At 41.6% G+C, this 23,014-nt stretch overlaps 1 protein-coding gene across 10 annotated transcripts in view; it reads right to left on the minus strand.

Moving 5' to 3' along the window:
* Window positions 1–22,172, minus strand: part of ARHGEF28 (Rho guanine nucleotide exchange factor 28) — a 323,435-nt gene extending 301,263 nt beyond the window's left edge. For 5 of the 10 annotated variants that reach the window (XR_009690541.1, XR_009690540.1, XM_061129548.1 and 2 more), the window contains exon 1: window positions 1,652–1,865. Coding sequence is in view for 6 of the 10 variants with exons in the window: in XM_061129548.1 (XP_060985531.1) it covers window positions 1,652–1,766 (115 nt within the window). In the remaining 4 variants the exon portion in view is untranslated. Of the gene's footprint in view, window positions 1–1,596; window positions 1,867–5,496; window positions 5,525–22,098 lie in introns of those variants that run through there. The other 5 variants (XM_061129550.1, XM_061129546.1, XM_061129551.1 and 2 more) reach the window with 5 other exon arrangements.
* Window positions 22,173–23,014: the final 842 nt, after the last annotated feature.

The raw sequence follows: 23,014 nt of genomic DNA on the forward strand, positions 1-23,014 counted from the left end.
GTCTGCTAGTTAAAAGCTTCTCTATAACCTCGATTCTCAATTTAGCCAATAATGTAAGATGGGAAGATATCAGAGCAACATCTAGGGTGATCCTAGCAGCGGTATACCTAGTGAATTTGATTCCTACGCCAGGTCATTACTACACCCCTCCACAGGACCTCCCCGCTGGTCCAGTGGTTGGGACTTTGCCCTTCCACTGCAGGGGGCCCAGGTCCAGTGCCTGGTTGGGGAACGAAGATCCTGCATGCCAGATGGCACAACAAAAAAAATGCCCTCCCCTACACAACAAAATTTTCAGTAATAGTTTTTTTAATGCATAATAATGGCAGGAAATGCAGTGAAAATATTACCTTATTGAACTACAAATATATAATCATTTCAGGGAAAAAAAAGTGCAAACGGCACAATAAAATTTTTAAATATCTTCCAAAGATACAATGAAGGCAACTACTAAACTGTGCCAGTAATAACTTTTCCTCACTTGTGTTTTAGTTCTGAGACAAGTTTCAACTTGAAAGATATTCAAATGCAATAAACTATCTCAAATATAAAATTTTCCCTTATGAAACAATATTAAGATTCGTAACACTCACGCTGCTTCACTCCTTTACATTTTAAACACAAGAACTCCAAGTAGTCACACAGAGTGACAGAATTAAAGTAACCTAAGTTTTGATTCTTGGTGTTTCGTTGTTGTTGTTTTTTTTTTTACCACCACTCTCCTATCATTGCTGATTCCAAATCAACTGTTTAAATGAGCTATTAAATAGTACTACAGAGATTGGACACACAAACTGGACCCAAGATTAGCTTGCACAATGCCAAATCTTTGATTTTACTCTCAGAACCAACTTACGTACTATGTGCTGAGGACCAACCATATAACTGGGAGCTGTCTGAATTAAACTCCATGTTGAATACAATGTTTATTAAACAAGTCATTAAAATGCACTAATTTGAAGCTTTCATGGGTATTATTAAAATGCCACAGTGACTGCAGGAATTTTTTAGACAAAGGGAAGGATTTTGTGGAGAAGAAGTAACATTAAGAGATATTGTTTTTAATTGCCAGTGCATGGTGATAATAAAACCAGACTGACTAAAGCCGATTTCTGAGGGAAAACAACATCTTTATTGTCAGTGCCCTGGCCAGGTGGCCAGGGAGGAGTTGGGCATGACCACTGCCCACCCTGACGATGCCACTGAAACAAAAAAGACCCAAGAGGACAGAATCAAGGCCACAGGGGACGAATGCAGAGACGAACAAAAGCAAACAGATAAATCCTTGGGAGTGACGAAATCAGAAGTCACCTTCAAGTTCAAAACACAACACATTTAAAATGCCAAAAGGCTGCTGGAATGCTTAAAAATTCTGGGAAGAGAGCACAGGCATTGAGAGGTCAGCACTCTGGTTGAGAATACGTGCCGAGGCTAGAGCCTTCCCTCTAAGAAACAGCCATGAACTTAGAGGTCATAATTGACCCACCAGATAGCATACTGGATTCTATGAGAAAAAGTTCATGAACTTCTATTTTTCATCCTGGAAAGATGACAAGCTATGTAAATCAGATCCTCTACCCCAGACAAGTGTCTTACCTGAATTGTGACAAGTGAGAAAGATGAGATACTCAGTTTCGCTACGAAGACAAACCTGAAAACGTCGAGGCAGTGAAAACTTGCTGGATCAGCTGAATAGAGCAGAAGCTCTCCTGGTCTCTTTCACACGTGGACAGGCTGCCTTCTCCCCTAAGCCTCCTGAGAGACATCAGGACAGAGTGGAGAGAGAGAGGAGTCCCACAGGCTAGGAGGGATCAGTAAACAAACTGCTGGCTGAGAGCAGGTGGTTTGACCTCCCACATCTCCTTAGTTTCCTTATCTGTAAAACTGATGAGGTTGTTGAAGGAACTAAAGATAACACGCACAGGGCTCCAAGCAGAGTGCTGAACAAAGGGAAGGCAATTACCACCTGGTTATCATCATCTTCACTATCAAACTTCAAAGCAATTGGCACAAAGAGGTCTTTCTATGGCTGGTGAAAATCTCAGCCTATTCTCCCTGTAACAGGGCCCTCAAATGCTACAGGGACTGCTTGGATGGTTGGATAAGCTTCCGAAGCGTCATTTCTCCCACTGTACAAAGGCATAAACACAGTGGTCCTACCTATGGCCTATGACAATCACATACTTAACTGATTGTTAAGCAAATTTTTATTAATTAATTCATCTTTCGCAGTAGGAACGTGATGTACCCTATCCTCACTCCCCATCCCAAGATCCAGAAGTGAGGGGGTTTCCCAATTGTGTTAAATAGCCAGTTCCTCCCACGCCAGCTCAAAACTCTAGGATAACCAATGTATACTTAGCCCAAATCATCTCCAGGACGGAGACTCAACTGACAATAACAACACAATTTTACAGCTGAACGTGACTCCAAAGCCAGATGAGACAAGCAAAAAACTGTCTTCACCCCGTGGTTGCCTTTTTATGACAATCACCAACTGAAGACAGAAGAGCTTTTCTGTCACTGGCTTTGAAGGACTAGAAGAGACTAACGCTTGGGACCCCTGAAAAGCTCTTAACGCGACAGTGAGGTGGACATTTACAAATCACTTAGTGCACATAGCCCCACCGATATACAAAAGAGGTACTCACAGCTCCTCTCCTGGTGGTAATTTATTTTTTCTGAATGGGAGATTGTGGTCTCATAAAATGCCTCACTAATGCTTCTGCTCAAGTGGTTTTGCACTCTGGCTAAACAACAGAAGAAAAGGAAAACACTGGTTTCTGAGGGGGGGTTGTGTTTTATTTTTGGCAACCTCTAGCAGGGATTCCTACCAGAACATGTCCCTCACAGCCTCTTTTCTTACACAACAGGCCTCATTGAGGCTTTCCTCCCCTAATTTGAACTGGCTCCACATTTTCCTCTCTTGTCACTGAACACAGAACTGCGTTAACAAAAAAACACAGGACTGGTGTATTACCTACTGATCATGTTCACTGCTTCTCCACACGCATATTCACAGTCATGCCATAGTAACTTTTCACACAGCTATCATGCTTGAGGTTTGGATTCTATATTTATATATTACTTACACTTTCCAAAGTATTTCCATCTGTAATTTCACTTGATTGGCAGAGTACTCAGTTTTATCTGGGGCTTCACTTGTGACTCAGATGGTAAAGAATCTGCCTGCAATGCAGGAGACCCAGGTTCAGTCCCTGGGTTGGGAAGATCAACTGGAGAAGGAAATAGCAACCACTCCAATATTCTTGCCTGGAGAATTTCATGGACAGAGAAGACTGGTGGGCTACAGTCCATGGGGTTGCAGAGAGTTGGACACAAGTTAAGAGCAACTAACACTTAACTCTTTCCGTTTTATCTAGACAGCTGGCATCATCCCCATTCAGAGAGGGAACATAGAAATGCAAAACACTCTACTGAAGTTCAACTAGGTCTGCACTCTCAACCTCAAGTTTAAGTTTGAGACTGAGAACCCCTGCATTTTACCCGAAAGTGGCCTGTTAATAAATTCTTAACTACCTGACAGAATAATTCTTTTAAGCTTTTTCCTTTTTTTTTTTAGAAGTTTGATTCAAATATATCAAAAAACAATTTTATATATCTTGTGCATGTAGTTTAGTATATTTAGTAGCAGATCAATGGTAATTTCAAAATACTGAATAAAAGAGATATTTTTCTGATACTAGAAATATTTTTTTTTCTCTCTTTTTTTTTTTTTTTATTAGTTGGAGGCTAATTACTTCACAACATTTCAGTGGGTTTTGTCATACATTGATATGAATCAGCCATAGATTTACACGTATTCCCCATCCCGATCCCCCCTCTTTTAAGCTTTTTCTAATGTTAGTAGTGCAGAAGAAAGCTCCGCTTTGACCTCTGCTGGCTGAAGTTTTCTTTGGCACAGTAAATATCAAAGCAATGCCAAACTGATAGGTAAATGGCACTCTGACGCAAGCCATGTAAAATATACTTAATAAGGCTGTTTAACTTTCTTAAGGGGTTTTCATATTGTACATGCAGCTGTTTATATGTTGCTCAGAGAGTCATAGAAGGGAAAAGACGAGAGAGTTGAGGACGGGGATGTGAGTCTTGCTTATGGGTTTGCGGCGAGGTTCCTGCCTGATCCCTGCAAGAGGAATGCAGAGAAGAATGCAAGGAGGAGTCCCAGCCCAGCTCACCTCACTCCTGTCACTCTGCATAACGCAGTGCTAGTGTCCAAGCAAAATGTCCAACATTTCCAAGAGTGCTATTCACCATATGTGCATCTGCCTTAATCATATAGTGGTTTTGACACCTATATTAATGCATTACAAAAATTGGACATTCGTTGTTAACATTTCTGAAACGGACTGGTCTGCCAATAAATGCTTTTCTTTTGCTACACAAATGTGTTATTTTGAAATAAAAGGGTACAAATGTGAAAAACTAACCTCCCTAGCATAGTTAAAAGCTGATACTAACGTGTCATAAGGACCGTCTGTGATTGCATAAGTGATAACCACAACAGGCATGTCTTCTTCAAATCTACTCACAGTCTTCAGTGTTACATGGGATACACTATGAATTTCCATGATTTTAATGTCTACTGACATAAGGCTCACTATCTATACCATGTAATCCCACACCACAAGAAAGGGAAGATTTCTCATGGAAGAAATCACTGTTTTTCTATTTAAAGGAAGTTACCTACTGTATACTTAAAATGCAATAATTCTGTATCCAAGAAAGAAAAATAAGGGATCTAAACCATAAACTTATCCTACCAAAGAAAGCAAGCAGTACATCACAAAAATCACACACAAAAATAGAAGGCATGTTGTAAAATAGAATGTTGTGACTGATAACTCACTGATAAAAATACAATTTACAAGTGTTTTTATTATGTAATAAAGTGTACATGAGTTTAGTTATAATGTTACCTATACATTTTTACTAGTCAAAAATCACCTGACCCAAATATCCCGAGGCAAACACATGAATGTTGAACAGCTGCACAAGTTACTGACCAACATTCTGCTTAGCCTATTCGCCTAATTTCTTAATTTAGAAAAAGAAGATTTCTGCGCCTGCTTCCACCGGAAGATGCTACAGGCCAAGCAGGTCTGCTTCCCTTGGCGGGCCCCGGCCCTAAGCACCTCGGGGTACTGATCCCACAGCTCCCCCAGAGCCCCTGCACACGGAGCCCTGTAAGCGTGACCGGCGTGACACACCTCGCTATATAGCGCCTTGCTTAAAACAGAGCCCCGGGTCTCATTTTCCTAACTTGTTTTCTTTCAAGGGACCTCAGGCTTGATGTTAAAAAAAAATGCATTCAATTGCATATATACATAGGAAATAAGAATTCCCTCTAATCTCTGCACAGATGACTGAACAATATTTCACGGTCATCCAGCCTCAGACCCGGTCTGTCAACAGGCACGTCTTAACACCTCCTTGACAAAATTTTACACGCTGGAGCCAAGAAGATTCGCTCACCAGACAGAGGCATCCTGGCTGAATCCTAGTCTCCAAAAGGGCTTCTCATTCTCTCTTCCCTGTAATAAGCCTCGAATTCAATACAAACAAAAGTGCAGCAGCTACTCTAAAGAAGGGGAAAAAGGAACTGTGAAAGCATCAGTAGGGAAATCAACTACATATTTGGAATTCTATGGGAATAAGTTAACAAGAAGAAAACAGGCAGCTGGCAGGAAGAAATGTTAAGGAAATTATTGAGACATGATACACTTCCTGTCAAAACAACACATGAGGTGGTGATTCACTTGATCAGTATCTTTTAAGCGCTATGTGACTTTAAATGCTCCATACGTTCAGTGATATTCAACTGTGGCAACGAAGGCATTTATTTTTTAATTTTAAGCACTAAACTGTTCAAACGATGTTGTGCTCCAAAATAAAAGCCAGCATGTACTCAGGGTGTCCACAGTAGTATTCTTTAATGTCACTAAGGAAAGATATAGAACTGCCACTTGCCTCCCCTAGTTTAAAACTGGTGGCCACAGATGCAATTCAAGTTGTGCAGAGCTGTCGCCCAACAACAGAAACATTAGAATCAATGCCCCCCTTGATCCAACATTCAGAATTCTATAAAATTGCTTCCATTCTCAAGTGTCTATAGTTAGGGGGGGAAAAAAAGCATCTGTGTGTATGTGTGTGTGCATAGAGCTAGGTTTTTCCATACAAATTTAAAATATAAAGTCATTTTAAACATATTGCCAAAACAAATTTAAATAAATACAAAATAGGACTTTCAGTTTGATAATACCCAATTTCTCCCCTGCCCCTTACCAAACAGTTACGGTAAATGTTTTATAGCAAACAATTTGAAATTTAAAAAGTTTAATTAGCAACAATTACATAAGTTTAATAAGAGTTTTCAAAGTAAGTGCTGAGTTATGACATCTGAAAGAATATTCCAATTATATTTATGAACTAAGTATACAGATTTGCATTAAAATACCTATTTCTTAAGTTCACTTCTGTTTTTATAACGTCACTGAGGCAGATACATATTTACAATACAGATGATGTTTAGGAAACTATAACAACAAAACAAAGGCTGGGCAATACCCTGATTTCCATTATCCCAAGCACATCTCCCAGGCGGCTGAGCACACCTGCCCCCACCATCTCCACATCACAACACACTCACTTTCTTTCACGGCTGCTGATCTGACAGCACTGAGAACTCCTCAAAAGCTATGGATATTCCCAAGCCTCTTCTCTCTAAGCCTCCAGCACCCATATAAGCCTGCCTCATAGTAACTACTAGCCAAGCTCAACTCAGTGAAGGTTCAAAACTCTAGCAGAGAATTCCAGCTTCTGGTTCAAGATGGTGGGGTGGAAGGACATGGGCTCAGCTCCTCCTGCAAGAATACCAAAGCTGCAACTACCTGTTGAATAACCGCCAACAGGAGAATGCTAGAACCCACCAGAAAAGAAACCTCACATGCAAAGACAAGAAGCTGCAGGGAGATGGCAGGAGGGGTGCAATCCCGACAAAACCAAATCCCATACCCACCAGTTGAGTGACCCACAAACTGGAGCACAATAATACCAAAGAAGTTCTCCCTCTGTTGCGAAGGTTCTGAACCCCACGCCAGGCTTCCCAGCCTGGGGATCCAACAAAGGGACTGGGTATCCCCAGGGAATCTGAACTTGAAGGCCAGCAAGTCTGATTATAGAACTTCCACAGGACTGGGAGAAACAGATTTCATTCTTGGAGGGCACAAACAAAATCTTTCACACACCAAGACCCAGAGGAAAGGAACAGTGACCCCACAGGAGATGGAACCAAAACTACCTGCTAGTGTCGGAGGGCCTCCTGTGGAGGCGTGGGTCGGCCGGGGCTCATCACAGGGACAGGGGCACCCCCCTTGGCATAAACCCTCTAGGAGGGCACCACTAACCCTACCGTAGAGTCCAAGGCTACGTTACTTCAGGCCAAAAAACTACCAGGCAGGGAGCCCATCAGCACCCATCAGCAGATCACTGGATTAAAGCTTTACTGAGCAGGGCCCTGCCCACCAGAGCAAGACCCAGTTTTTCCCACCACCAGTCCCTCCCATCAGGAAGCTTACACAAGCCTCTCAGCCTCCTCCATCAGAGGGCAGACAGAAGAAGAAAGAAGAACCACAGTCCCCACAACAGCTAAAACAAAAACATCACAGAAAATTAATCCAGGACGAAAAAGCAGAAAGTTATGTCCCAGATGAAGGGACAAGATAAAACCCCAGAAAAACAACTCAATGAAGTGGAGACAAGCAACCTTCCAGAAAAAGAATTCAGAATAATGATAGTGGAGATGAAGCAGGATCTCAGAAAAGCAACGGAATAGATGCAAGAATTGTGTACCAAAGACCTAGAAGAACTAATGAACAAACAAGCAGAGATGGCTATAACACTAGAAGTAATCAATAGCTGAATAACTAAGGCAGGAGAATGGATAAATGACCTGGAGGACAGAATGGTGGAAATCACTACTGCAGAACAGAATATAGAGAAAAGAATGAAGACAGTCTAAGAGATCTCTGGAACAACATTAAGCACACCAACATTCACATTACAGGGGTCCCAGAAGGAGACTAGAGAGACAAAGGACCTGAGAAAACATCTGAAGTAATAATAGCTGAAAATTTCCAAAACATGGGAAAGGAAATAGTCAACTAAATCCAGGACACACAGATAATCCCAGGCAGGATAAACCCAAGGAGGAACACATCAAGATACATAGTAATCAAACTGACAAAAACTAAAGAGGAAGATAAACTATTAAAAGCAACAAGGGAAAAACAGCAAATAACACACAAGAAGACTCCCATCAGGCTATCAGCTGATTTCTCAATAGAAACTCTACAAGCCAGAAGAGAATGGCATGATATATTTAAAGTGATGAAAGGGAAAAACCTACAACCAAGAATACTCTACCCAGCAAGACTCTCCTTCAGATTTGATGGAGAAATCAAAAGTTTTCCAGACAAGCAAGAGTTAGGAGAATTCAGTACCAGCAAACCAGCTTTACAACATATGCTAAAGGAAATTCTCTAGGTGGGAAACATAAGAGAAGGAAAAGACCTACAGAAAATAAACCCAAAACAATTTTTAAAAACGGTGATAGGATCATACATATCAATAATTACTTTAAATGTAAATACATTAAATGCACCAACCAAAAGAGAAAGACTGGCTGGGCAGATGAAAACATGTGCATGTATGTACGTCCACTTACCACATTACTCTGCTTGACTGCCTAAATTGTATGTTATTATTTTATATTGTTAGGTTAATCATGTTCCCATTATGGCTTGCAATTGTAATTATCTTTTATTTTTCATCTGGCTATTGATTGTGAAAGCAGATAAACATCTTTTACTATTGTGATTATGTAACTATTACTCACTTAATACCATTGTTTCATGATTGGTCAACAGAAAAATAACAGAACTCTATCAGCAAAACTAGGATTTAATATGAAAAAAAAAACACAACTCTAACAGAACTCTTAAGCTCCCTAAGGTAGAAAAACTTTGGAAAGAACTCCCAGATAAATGTTTAGAGCCCCTACATCCAGTAAGTAAAATCCCAAACAGGAAAATGCCCAGTGTCCAAATCACCAGTACAGTAAGATACCTTTTGAGGTGCCACGCCTTAAAATGGCAACTTTTCATGAGTACAATTTTGCTTTCTTTAATATTACTAATCAGAAGCTACATTAAATAACAGAGGTTTTATAAATTTGCTATACATTTAAAAAAAAAAAGAAGGGATTTCATTTATTTGATTTTACAAGTTTAAAACAAAGTGCAGGGAAGTGGGCAAGCGGGGGAGGAGAAAGAGAAAGAACCATTATAAGTGTTATTTTAGCTAAAAATCAGCATTTATCAAAAAATGCCATGATTATCAGTGCATATTCTCCACCTATCCTAAATGGAGTTAGGGACATTAATTCCTTCTGCTAAAATGAAATTAATACCCATTTTCAGTCATGTATGGATTCAATTAAAAATAATTACTACATTATTACTGGCTGATTCCACCTCACTGCTCATGAAGTATTTGGATAACAATAACATGAGCTGCCATCACAGGGAAACCTCAGGCTATGAACAACCATTTCTCCCTGTAAAGATGCAACCCTGAAGTAGCTTCTTCAAACCCAGTTTCCTGAACAATTCAGATGTTGCCACGCGAGTGTCTGAAAGTGCTCTAGGAACCAAGCAGTCGGCCAGTAATCCAAGGGAGGCTCAAAACACCATCCTTACCTCAAGAGAAGCACAGACCTGGAGAGATAGGATGTGCCATAGGAAAGGGGCTGCCCCAGCCCCTCAGGCTACAGATGAGGTCACTAGGGCTGAGGCGACACGATCCCCAGTAGGTCGGTGGCAATGCTAAGATTTCAACAGAAATTCTGCTTCTGCTTCAGCCTTTGCTGTCCCCAGACCATCTTTTTAAAATGTTCCTTTTACACAGAATCTACTATCATTTTTAAATAAAAGGCACAAAACACTAGCAATCATGTCCAACTCCCACTGGAAAAAATTCTTAAATTGAAATCCAGACATCTTGTCTATGTCTATTAATTTCTGCAGCTACTTGTACATAAAGATGCCATACAGCCAATAAACATAAAGTTTCCTACTATGAAGGTGAAAGAAAAAAGAAATGCTTATTCTATTTTTAATTTTAAGAAAAACCAACAAACCAATATCTAAATTCTACTTGGCGTTTCTTTCAAAATGAAAGTTTCCTTAACCTGTCCATAGTAAATTTGAATTTTCCCTAGCTCAGGCCCATTTTTGTAAGTAAACCAAGTGAAAAGCTAATTTGGGACTTTCTGTAGATATGAAAGTCATCTACAGTATTCATTTTTATTGCAAAACAACATAATTTAACTATATGTGAAACCTATTTCACCTCAACTTATAAGTTTTTATTAAAAGGCCCAAAATCAAAAGCCAAGAGACCTTTGCCTCATAATTTCTGTCCCATGGAATCTTTCTAAGTAAAGAACAAAGAACAACTCAAATTCCCATGACTGATTTTAAAGATTTTTGACATTGTGTTTTATATTCAATTAACAGGCTATCAACATTTCTGATTATTAAATGGGAGAAGAAAAATACATATGTATTTTATATAACAACTTTGACATGAATGATACCATTTAAGAGAAATGTTTCTATTTTATTCCCCCTAAGAATGCATCCATTTAAAACTTAATAAAGCACTGACAATAGGTTTTGTGTATTGCCCCTTACAGCCAAGAATAGTGAGTGGCCAGCAGGAAACTGGCTAAGTCTTTAAGGGCTGGGATAACGGGTATAAAAACAACTTCCAGAAATTCATCCCTGAGAAATTCTTACAAGTTGCAAAGCTGGTGATTTCATAAAAGGTAACAATGAAGAGTTAAATTAGCCATTTCTTATACATGAATTTATATACGGATACACAGTAGGATCAAATCCACATCTCCTACACAATGCATCTCCTGCATTGCAGGCAGATTCTTTACAGCTGAGCTACCAGGGAAGCCCATCCAAATGTTATTATCATCAGTGAAATCACTACCTAAAGAAATCACCATGGTTCAAATAAGTAACCCAAGACCTCCCATTTGGAGAGGATATGGATTCTGTGGCGATATAGAGAGAACATTATGTTCAAGGAGCTCCAGACTAAAGCCAGGCCTCGATTCCCAGCATTGTGCTGTTTTCCATTCAGATGATAAAAATAATTGCTTTGCTTTTATCCTCCTCCCTGCCTCTTTTCCAGCACAGATAATGAAGACAGCATGCTCTTAAGAGCTGTGTCAGACAGACTAAAGGCCCAAATAACATGAGGTTGCCAAAAAACTAAAGATAATCAGATTTTTATTTCAATTTATTTAAGGCAGGACATCATGGAAGGAATAGACAGATCTTCTTAGGACTGGTGATGGAGTGTAGACGAATGATAAGGAGAACTCCTCTATAGCGACTGAGATTTTGTCTACTCTTGGAGGAAGAAAACCTTCCACTGGAAGAGGACAGAAAGAATTTCTGTAAGTGGGAAAGTCGATCCTAAGAGGATACCCAGAGGTGCTGAACAAGTTGCTGCCTCTGGACAGGGTCAAGATGGGAAAGAACCCAATGAGATTTTCCAATCATAATCTACCAAGAACTGTGGACAATGACAGGATTCAAACATAGGAGACAGCCAATTTTCAAAAAAGCCAATCCTAATGACCTATGTGGGGAAAGAATCTAAAAAACAGTGGATATATGTGTAACAGATTCACTCTACTGTATCCCTGAAACTAACACAACATGGTAAATCAACTATACTCCAATAAGATTTCTTAGAAAAACAAAAACTAGAGACAGAAGGAGCTTCAAACTCATCACAAGCAAGATTCTAGAGTAGATTAAAAAGCTGGTGTCTGAGTACCTCAGAGGAAGCAGTAGCTACCTGGAGCCAGTGTAAGTTCTGTAAGAACAAGTCATGTGAGACTAACCCCAGTCCACTATGTGGTCACCAAACTGGTAATTCCATATAGCAGACGTACAGTAGATTTGGTTGAAATAGCATATATCCTTCTGACAGGATGGAGAATTAAGAATCAGATGCTAGTGCAAACAGGAATAAGTCTCTGAACATCTTTATCTAAAATTGATAAACATTAATCTGAAGTAAAGTCTGTATGTGCGAGTATGCTCAGTCATGACCAGCTCTTTGCGACCCTATTGACTGGAGCCCAGCAGGCTCCTCTTGTCCATGGGATTCTCCAGGCAATACTGGAACGGGTTGCCATTTCCTCCTCCAGGGGATCTTCCCGACCCAGGTCTCCTGAATTGCAGGCAGATTCTTTACCACTGAGCCACAGGGAAGCCCTGTGTATGGAAACATCAAATTGTTCTGCCCTTGACCTCAGCCTAGGCAACAATTTTATTCCTTAAAACACTGAAGAAACACATATCCAATCTGTGGATAACTTGGAATAAAAAAGGGTTGTGAATGATTAATGTATAGATAAACAATCTAAAAGACTTTAAAAGGCTAAAACAGATGGTCATATACAGGAAATTTAGATAAATATTAAGTTTTATTCATGGGACTAAGAAGCCAATTGTACACATCCATGAATGAAGAGATGTGACTCAGCAGCAACATGTGTAAAAGAAACTTACTTATTTTGAGATGACTGACCATCAAGAGTCAGCAATCTTGTTTTAGAAGGACTATGGCTGGAAAGCCATTGCTAAGAAAAATTATTATTCTATCCCAGGTTCTGTGCTAAGCATTTTTAACAACCCTATTTAAGAGAAATAGGTAAAAACAGACTAAAAGTTCAGATGACTCGCCCAACACAAGGCAGAAAGTAACAGCTGAAGAGCCTCCCTGCTTTCCTAATCTGCAGCTGACAATCTTAACCACGAGGCTTCAGTGCTTACTGGGGCAGGGAGGGATGCTGGGGAGGGAAGGGGGAATCTCAGCAAGGGTTAGAATGGTTCTACTTATCATCAGTCAGCATCTAGAAGCATTATAATTTAAGAAGAACATAGCAAATTGGTATATGTTCAGTATTCAAGGTAGTGAGATAATTCAAAATCATGTCACTTAACAAGAGTTGAAAGAGATTTACCAACTTAAATAGGCTTCGAGGTAGGTACATAATTAATTTTCAAAAATGTAAGACAGCCCACCTACAAACCATTCAAAAATGTAAGGTTTCCAAAGATCGCCTACCTACAAACCATTCAAAAATGTAAGCTTTCCAAAGATAGCCCACATACAAACCATTCAAAAATGTAAGGTTTCCAAAGATAGCCCACCTACAAACCAATGAAAACAGCCCTGGGAAAGCTCTACACTACACAGCAGCAGCAGAAACCCTGTGGAGCTCAAAAACAGAGGATGACAGCACAGACAAGCCTAGGAAGCATCTGCCGGCATCACTCCATCCCTCAGTCCAGGGCAGCTTGGTGCCAAGAAGGATCCCCTTGGAGGGATTTCACGCCACAAATAAAAGGACAGTAGGAGAACCCTGGTAGGCCCCCTCATCAATTCACAGAGGATGAAAGTTAGAGAGGAAAAACAAAAGAACTACAAAACAATCGGAAAGCAATTAACAAAATGTCAATAGTGTGTCCTTTGCTATCAATAACTAAATTACTCTAAATGTAAGTGGTTTAATTTAAAAGACAAAGAGTAGTTGAATGGACAAAAGCTCAAGACCCAAGTATATGCTTTCTACAAGAAACTCAAACTTGAAGGACACTCATAGGCTAAAAGTGAAAGAATAGGAAAAGACATTCCATGCAAATAGAAACTAAAAGAACAGGGATACCTATACTTATGAGACAAAATAAACTTTAAAAGTTGTAACAAGGGACAAATAAGGTCATTATATAATAATGAGGTCAGTTCATCAAGAGGATAGACAATTATAATTATATGCATGCTGGTGGCTCAGATGGTAAAGAAGCTGCCCGCAATGCGGGAGACCGGGTTCAGTCCCTGGATTGGGAAGATCCCCTGGAGAAGAGAATGGCAACCCACTCCAGTATCCTTGCCTGGAGAATCCCATGGACAGAGGAGCCTGGAGGGCTACAGTCCACGTGGTCGCAAAGGGTCAGACACAACTGAAGCGACTTAACACACACAATGAATCTGAAGGCAGAAACAGCAATTCAAGAGCAGAGGACTTCACAACAGACAGATTATCCAGATAGAAAATCAAGAAGGAAATAAAGAACTTAAACAATACTTTCGGTCAAATGTACCTAACAAACATACAAAACGTTCCATTCAACAGCAGAAGAATACACATACTTCTTAAGCACATACATATCTTCCAGGAGAGTATTTTGGGTCACAAAATTAGTCTTAACAAATTTTAAGAAGATGAAAGCCATATAAAATATCTTTTTCAATCACAATGATTAAAGCTAGAAGTCAATAACAGGAAGAATGTCAGAATAAAAATCAGATGTGTGGAAATTAAATTACACTTCTAAAAAACCAACGGGTCAAAGAAGAAATCAAGTAATCCAAAAATCTTGAGATTAAAAATAGAAACACAACATACCAAAACTTATGGGATGTAGCAAAGGCAGTTCTAAGAGGGAAGTTTATAGTGATTAACACTTAAATTAATGAAAACAGAAACATACATAAATCAATAAATGTGTTAATAAATGCAGAAAAAGCATTTAACAAAAGTTCAACATCCTTTAATAAGAATTCAACAAATTGGGTATAGAAGAAACATACCTCAACATAATAAAAGCCATATATAACAAACTCACAGATAATACCATACTCAACAGTGAAAAGATAGAAAGCTTTCCCTCTAAGAGCCGGAATAAGACAGGATGTCCTCTCTTACCATTTCTAGTCAACACGGTACAGAAGTTCTAGTCACAGCAATTAGACAAGAAGAATTAAAAGGCATTCAAGTGGGAACGGAAGAAATAAAAATGTTTCTTTGAAGATGACATGATCTTCCATAGAAAATCCTCAGTACTCCATCGAAAAAAACTGTTAGATCTAATAAATGAAGTCAGTAAAGTCACAAAACACAAAATCAACACACAAAAATCTGTACACTAATTAACTATCTGGAGAATAAAGAAAATAATGCCGTTTACAATAGCATCAAAAAACAGTAAGATCCTTAGGAATAAATTTAACAAAATAAGTGAAACATCTATACATCAAAAACTGTAAGACACCGAAGGTACTAAAGTGGAACGACACTCGTGTGCATGAATCAGAGGAGTTAATATTGTTTAAATGCCCATACTGCCCAAAGCCATCTACAGATCCAATATAATCCCTGTCAAAATTCCAATTATTTTTCAGAAAAATAGAAAACAATTGTCCTAAAGTGTGTATGGAACCATAAGAGACTGAATGGACAATGCAATCTTAAGAAGAACAAGGTTGGAGGCATCACACTTCCCGACTGCAGGTTATATTACAAGCCTATAACAATCAATATAGCATGGTACTCACATAAAAACAGACACAGAGATCAATGACGGAGAATTAAAAGCCCAGAAATAAACCTATGCCTGTATGGTCAATATTTAACAATGAAGCCAAAAATACTCAATGGCAAAAAGATAGTCTCTTCAATAAATGATGCTGGGAAAACCAGACATCCATACGCAAAAGAATAAAATTGGACCACTATCCTATACCACTCACAAAAATTAACTTGAAATGGATTAAAGACTTGTAAGACCTGAAACCATAAGACTCCTAGAAGAAGGTACGGCAGGGGAGCTCCTTAAGGTCAGTCTTGGCAATGATTTTTGGATATGACACCAAAAGAACAAGGAACAAACACAAAAAATCAACAAGTGAGACTGTATCAAACTAAAGCTTCTGCACAGCGAAAGAAACCATCAACAAAATGAAAAGGCAACCTACAAAATGGGAGAAAATATATGTAAACCATATATCTAACAAGGGGTTAATATCCAAAACATATAAGGGACCTCATACAACTCAGCAGCAAAACAAAATCTCATTTCTCAAATGGGTAGGGACTTCCCTGGTGGTCCAGTGGTTACTATTCCAAAGCAGGGGCACATGTTCAATCCCTGATCAGGGAATTAAGACCCCACATGACACACCATGCAGTCAAATGATTAAATAAAACAAAACAAACAAAATGGGCAAAGAACCTACATATTTTAACAAAGACAACAAACAACATCAATGACTATAGTTAAAAAATACGGTATTGTATACTGGAAAGTTGCTGAGAACAGATCTTGAGTGTTCCCATCATAGAAAAAGTTAACTATGTGAGGTGATGGATGTGTTGATCATCTTGATCTTGGTAATTGTTCCAGAATGTACATGTATGTCAAATCATGTTGCACAATTTGACAAATAATTGTGTGTATCTAAAGTTTAGGGAAGAAAACAAAGACAGACTGGGATATCTGTGGTTATTAGTCCCCCATTACTGAAAGTATCAAGGACAATGATCAAATGGTCAACCATTTGGAGGTATGCTATACATGGAGATTGTTCACTTGCTAGAAACTAAAGAAAAATCTTTCGGGTTTCCTTCAGTCTTAAGACTATAACTCTGAACAAGAATTTCATGCATTTCCCCAGACAGAATGTACAGTTACCTAAAAGAGGCCTGGGTAGCCTCTCATTTATATCTGAGAAGGACTAGCCAACTAATTTCTTGAGCAACATTCCCCTTCCCTCCCCTGCATCTCAATATTTTCCAATGCAATCTACACCTGATACAAAGGAAAACATCACTATTAGCATCTGTGGGGATGCTGTAAACTAGGACTTGATGTAACAGTGGAATTACTAACCAACCATCCAGTATATGTGTATTCTGCTTGGAGACCCTACAAAGTAGCCTAAATCAGAGTTCTTGCCATAAATCGGCTTACACTCAAGTTGGAAAATTGAGAATTCAGTCAGCAGTTTCAGAGAGATGGTAGCTTAAGCTTGCTTTGACGACTGCAAAAGACTTCAGCTAGAAAGTAAAAGGGAACAAAGGAACAAAGTCAAAGAAGTTAGGAAATACAGGGCTTGTTCCACAGGCAGTTACTAGTCCTGGCTAATGGGAGCAGAGGGTCCACGAGACCAGGCAGTAGGAGACATGTGACTTGCCGACCGTTTAAAGGAATGCCATGAAAATCGCCCTTTCCCGGATTCTTTCAGCTGCAGAAAGCCAGAAACACTAAAGGTTACGAAAGTAGCTAGCAAACCCTTTTATAAGTAACTAGTGTCACCTTTTAAAAGATGATGCTGGGCCCAAGTTAAACAATCCTGAACCCAGGTGATTCCCACAAACAGCCAGGCTTAGAATCCTGGGTTAGAGACTCAACTAACCCATAATCTCATTAATCACTGAGCACCCCATACTTTTTTAAACTAACACCTGACCACATAGCAAACCAGGAGTCTGGTGGAGCAAGAAAAAGGACCATGCACAGACAATAAACAACAGTCACTAGTGGGGAAGAGATGGATTTGCTCCAGAAAGACTTTGCCTGGACCATTCAGAGTTAGAAGTCCTTAGAGACTGCCTTTGCTCCAAAGCCTTCTAGTTTACAGCATCCCTGCAAAGGCCACTGGTGATGTTTTCCTGTGTGTCAGGTGTGAAAATATTTTAGTCATGAAATTCAGAAATAATCAGCCCACTTGTTTTTCACCTTCTCAGCTCTACCCCACCCCCTCTTCCACAAGGAGCGGGGTTTTCCACAGAAGAAAGGATGCAGGATGGTCTATGACCCATAGGCATGGGCTCCAGACTTTCATGTCTGAAATCCCTCTGGACTAAGTCCAGAAAGATAACTCAGTCATTTCAACCTGATGACTGTCTGGTGATCAAGGTGAGGTAAGTTAATAGTATTATTTCATAATCCCTTCAAATGTTTCCTGACCGCCCGCTGCGGGTGCGGGACTGGCCCTGTCGACAGTACATTCCTGGCCATGTTGCCTAAGACAGCAAAAGCCGAATTGACATTCACCCTCCTCACCTTCAAATTTCAGGATTGCATCGAATGTTAGAAGCAGCAGGTCCTTAGAGACCATTAAGTCTACTCCTTCCTCTTTGACCAGATGAGGAAGCTGAGAACCACAGAGGGGTTATACTTGCCCAAGGTTACACAGCTGAGAGGTCACAGGCAACAGTCTCCATTCTTGCCCTGGGCTCCCAGCCTAGAGCACTTCCCCCTGAGATCACACAGACATCTCCTGCATTCTGAAACCTGGAAAACTTGCTCAAGCTCCCTTTCTTTTCAATGTCTATTTTCCATTTGTTATAAATCCAACCATCATTTTCTGACACTTAATCTCTGCCAGGCACTACTAGAAGTGCTCTTTGCAAATTAACTCACTGACTTTCCCCAGCAACCCTAGAGGGCAGGTTACAATGATTATCCCCATTTCACAGATGCAAAACTTGAGGTAGAGGCGACAGAGTCAGGTCCATCTCATGAGACAGACTGGCTCCAGAGTCCCCACTCTTAACCACTTGTGATAATTTATGAAGGATAATTGCTTTAAATTATAAAATAATGGAAGAAGAAATGCAAGCCTTGAAAAGGGCACGATCACTAGTGTATGATAATGAATCTAAGAGCTAAACCATATGTTTTGTTAACATATGCAATATATTCCATGATTATTTTTTAAGGGATTGTGTGTCTGAGAGAAATATAGAAAGCATATTAACATTTTAAGCATTTTTAAAGGTAAAATGATCACACGCACAGTAGTCAGTCTGCCAGCTGAAACAGGCAGAATGTTACCTGAGCGCTGGTTCCACTTATGCTATTAGGTAAAGTGAAGCTGTTGCCCATCTTCTCCTACGCTGGCCTTCATCCTTGGCTATGAGGCACCCCTTTTACATCAGTCCCTCCAGAAATCAAATCTCAAAATAACACATTGAGGATTAAAATAAGAGACTGCACCTCTGAAGTTTACATTTTTTTAAAAAATGTCCAAAATCAAGATCACTGGAACAAATGCCCAATATTCAATTATGTTTTCACTCTCTTTCATACTAAAAATGATGTCAAATCTCATTACCTTGGTTATCCAGGAGAAGAAGTCCAGGAACAATCATGGTAAGAAAATTACGATTGTGCCCAAGATCAAATTTCAAGGGAAAAATTGCAGTCAAGCTAAGAAGATGCACTATCACAGAAAAAAGTTACCTGACATTTTATCAGCCAAAAGTCTTACTGTTGAGTGTGGAAAGGCCCACTCAAAATGCAACAGATCCTAAAATTCCTAAAATCAGAAAAGTATTGCCTTATATACGAACCCCACAGTACAGAGAATCAAAGCAGAGAGCAGAGCCAGGCATACGGTAGGTCCTCAAATATTTGTCAAACACATACAAGAAAATGTTCACCAAAAGAGAGAAAAATGATACAGACTGTCAGAATGCAAAATAGCAAGTGACACTGCTTAGAGGTTTTAAGAATTTTTAAATACCAAGATGATAGCAAAAGAACTAAGGATTATATAGACTGGACAAAAATGGCAGAGTACCATTCAATCAGGGCAAAATGCTCAGGTACGGGTCTAGTACCTGACCTCTACTTCTTAAGAAAAAGAACTCTAAGCCCAGCCTGGCCTAAGGGAGGGATCTGGGCTCAAGCCCTACAGCGTGGCATAATATTTGCAGTACAACTCTAACATGGCAAAATTCCCTGAATTTGGTGCACTTCCAATATAACACTGTTTGTAATATAGAACTCTCAACAGGAGTTGCCAGGCTTGACCCATCTCTTCAAAACAAATTCAAGGTCCTGCTAAAGCAACATAAATACAAATGCAATTAAACAAAAACTACATAAACCAGGTCTGCCATATCTGATCAGTAAATTAAAGCATAATAAAATTACAGTTGGCCTGGCAGTTTGAGAGTAATTTGGACTCTATGCAGTACCATTCTAGTCATATTTCAATTGCAAGGGTTTTTCCGACATTTATACCATAAATCTTTTTTCTGGGGAGTCACACTTGGTCATGAACTCTGGCTGAATGTGAAGTTAGAGCTTAAGTACCAGTTTAGGGGCTACCAATTCTGTACAGAATCCCTAATATATAAGTAATATTATAGTCCTTTATGTTTTAATACCTCTTTAGAACACATTTCCTTTTCCCATATGCCAAAGGAGGTCACGTAACAGACCTCACCTGAAATTCCTGCGAAATTTAACTCTGAGCCACAACAGTAGTTTCTTATAAAAGCACAATGAGAAAATATTCCAAACTCTTCTGCAGTACTCACATGATTAAGCAAACAAACAAAAAAAAGAGGTGTGAAACACAAGTGAGGAACCTGATGAAATTTCATAGAGCCTTAGTTACCAACTACTATTTTCCTCTCTACCTTTAAGTGTTTCTAAACTGCTTAAAGGACAGGAGAGGTGCTTCAAAGGAAAGTCTAATGACACACCTGTTACATAACCTGTTCTTGGTTGACCAGGTTATGTGGCTTTGATAAGGAAGAAAATATAATCAAAAGCAAGACAAACACTAATTCTCTGTTCTGCCTTCTCACATTAGCCAGGGCATTCACCTGAGTCACATGTCCAATAGCTAGCTCTGTGCCTCAGTTTCTCTAATCACTAACCATGAGGTTTGATGCTATCCAAATTCCTACTGGATCAAAGTTAATGAGCACAACAATCACACATAAAGTCCACATCGGAACATTAAACTGAAATGCTATGTTGTGTAAGAAAAAAGCCAAAGGTTTTTGCAGTAGTCATTTGTTTTCCTCCAAATAACTCCATAGGAGTCAGCTTGGCCATAAATCAGGATAAGGTAAATACCTGTGTGCTTTAAGAACGTGCATATAAAAACTCAAGACAGATAAATTAAAAAGCTTCCCAGGTTAAGCTGTCACTGCTTGGAGTATCATGTTCAAAGATCAACCCACAGAACCCAAGAGAACAGGTCTTTGATTTTTTGTTGTGAAAAAAAGGACTTCAATTCCCCTGACATCTTCAGGGCCTAGAACACAAGATGGCAAAGCTTTAGAGAACCTGGGGCCCCATAGGACCCCAAATGATCAGTTCTTTCTAAACATCTCACATTTTCTTATTTTTTTTACCCAATTGGTGGGGATCTGGTGATAAAACCTCTTTAACTCTGAGTCTGCAGAGGTCTGTAGCGACCCAGGCAGGGGTCAAGAAGGGAGACGCTGCGCAAACACAGATGTTGCTGCCAGCTGAAACCAAGGAGGGGGGCGGGGGCTGCTATGGGTTCCTAGGGAGGCAGATGGATTCTCTCCTGGAAATCTAATTGGTGTCTGGGAAACGAGAGCTGGGTTTCCAAGGCGGCCTGAGCACCCAGCTTCTATAGAGCCCTTCACAGGCGAGGAAGCCTCCTTGGCGCCAGCACAGGACGTCATCATGCCCCACGGTGGAAAACTCCCAGCACAGGAACGTTAGGGGACCACCACGCACACCCCAGGTTCCCAGGGGAAAAGAGACCCACAAAATAATCCTATGGAAGTCCAACGGAATTCTGACCGCCTCTCCTGACCAGGAGATATAGATGCCTTTTAAAGCACACTTCTATTTCCACGCGAAAGAAACGTTGGCGCTTGTGTCCTGAGCGGAATTCCGCTCGCTCTGCTGCCCTCCGGGGACCCGGCCCCGCCGCGCACCCCTCACCCGGGGCCAGGCACTGATGGCGAGGGGCGAGCCCAGCTTTCGAGGCTCTCCCTTCTCCACCGCAGGAAGACCGCTGATTTCCCCGGCACCCGAACGACAGAGACCCAGCTTCCACCCACCCATTCCCGGTCCCGGCGCGGGGGCCGACAGGGGGCGAGAGGGGCCGCGCGGCCAGGGGACCCCGCGCTCCGCCGCCGCCGCGCCGCCTCTGCACTTGTTGCAGTCTCCGAGGGGCCCGGAGGCGGCGGCCATCCTCCTCGCCGCTGAGCCCGCGGCAGCACCCCCTTCCCACCCCCTGGAGACCCTGGACCCTCGAGAAAGTAGCTCCGCGACGGCGAACTCAGGTGAGGCGGACAAACTTTTCCGCCCCGAGGCGCCGAGGGACGCGAGGATGGAGCCCCCAAAGAGCACTTACCCGGAGCTGCGGCCCCGCAGCCTCCGGCGCCCGAGCGAGGCGCTGCCCCGGCGCCCAGCCCGCGGGCGCTCGGAACGCGCCGCCGGAGCCGGGGAGGCTCTCCCCAAGCGGCCCACGCCCGGCGGCTGCGGCGCGGCCCGGCCAGCGCGAGGGGGCGGAGCCGAAGCCGCGCTCCGGGGCCGGGCTGGCTGCGCCCGCCGCTGGGGACGCCCCGCTTACTCCGCGCCTGCCGGCTGCCGCTGGATCCGGCATCACATGGCCCGGCCTGCCCGCCGCCGCGCCCGACACCGGCTCCAGGAAGAAACCTGAAGCTGCCCTACCGCGCGGGCTCCGCCGGCCCCCTCCCGCCGCCGGCGGCCGCTCGCCTGGGCCTCCCTCCCCCGGCCCCCAGCAGCAGGACCGGGAGCGGCTGCGGGACCGGGGGCGCGAGGTTGCTCCCGAATGGCGGCGCCGGCGCGCCCCGGATCCCACAGGAGTCAGGGGCTGGCTGCCCGCTCCTGAAAGGAGATGTGCAGGGCCCGAGGAAGGCCCAGGCTGCCCTCGGCCAAAAGCCACTACGGTTGTGACTGAACGTGCTCCAGTTCTTACCTAAGCATCAGGAGACGCCTCTTGTTTCTCGAGGCTCACGATCCTCCAGCCCAGAGTTTCACCAGCTCTGTGATTCTCTGCGTGTTCACGCCCGCAAGGGGCTCATTAGAAGTCATCATAATTCTGACCAGTGCAAATTCGATACATGAAGCAAGGCACCCAAAGCTGGTGCTCTGGGACAACCCAGAGGGATGGGGTGGGGATGGAGGTGGGAGGGAGGTGGGAGGGGGCTTCAGGATGGGGGCCACATGTACACCTGTGGCTGATTCATGTCGATGTGTGGCAAAACCCACCACAATACTGTAATTAGTCTCCAATTAAAATAAAA

This window comes from Dama dama, chromosome 25 (assembly GCF_033118175.1).
Source record: "Dama dama isolate Ldn47 chromosome 25, ASM3311817v1, whole genome shotgun sequence".
Classification (NCBI taxonomy): Eukaryota; Metazoa; Chordata; class Mammalia; order Artiodactyla; family Cervidae; genus Dama; species Dama dama.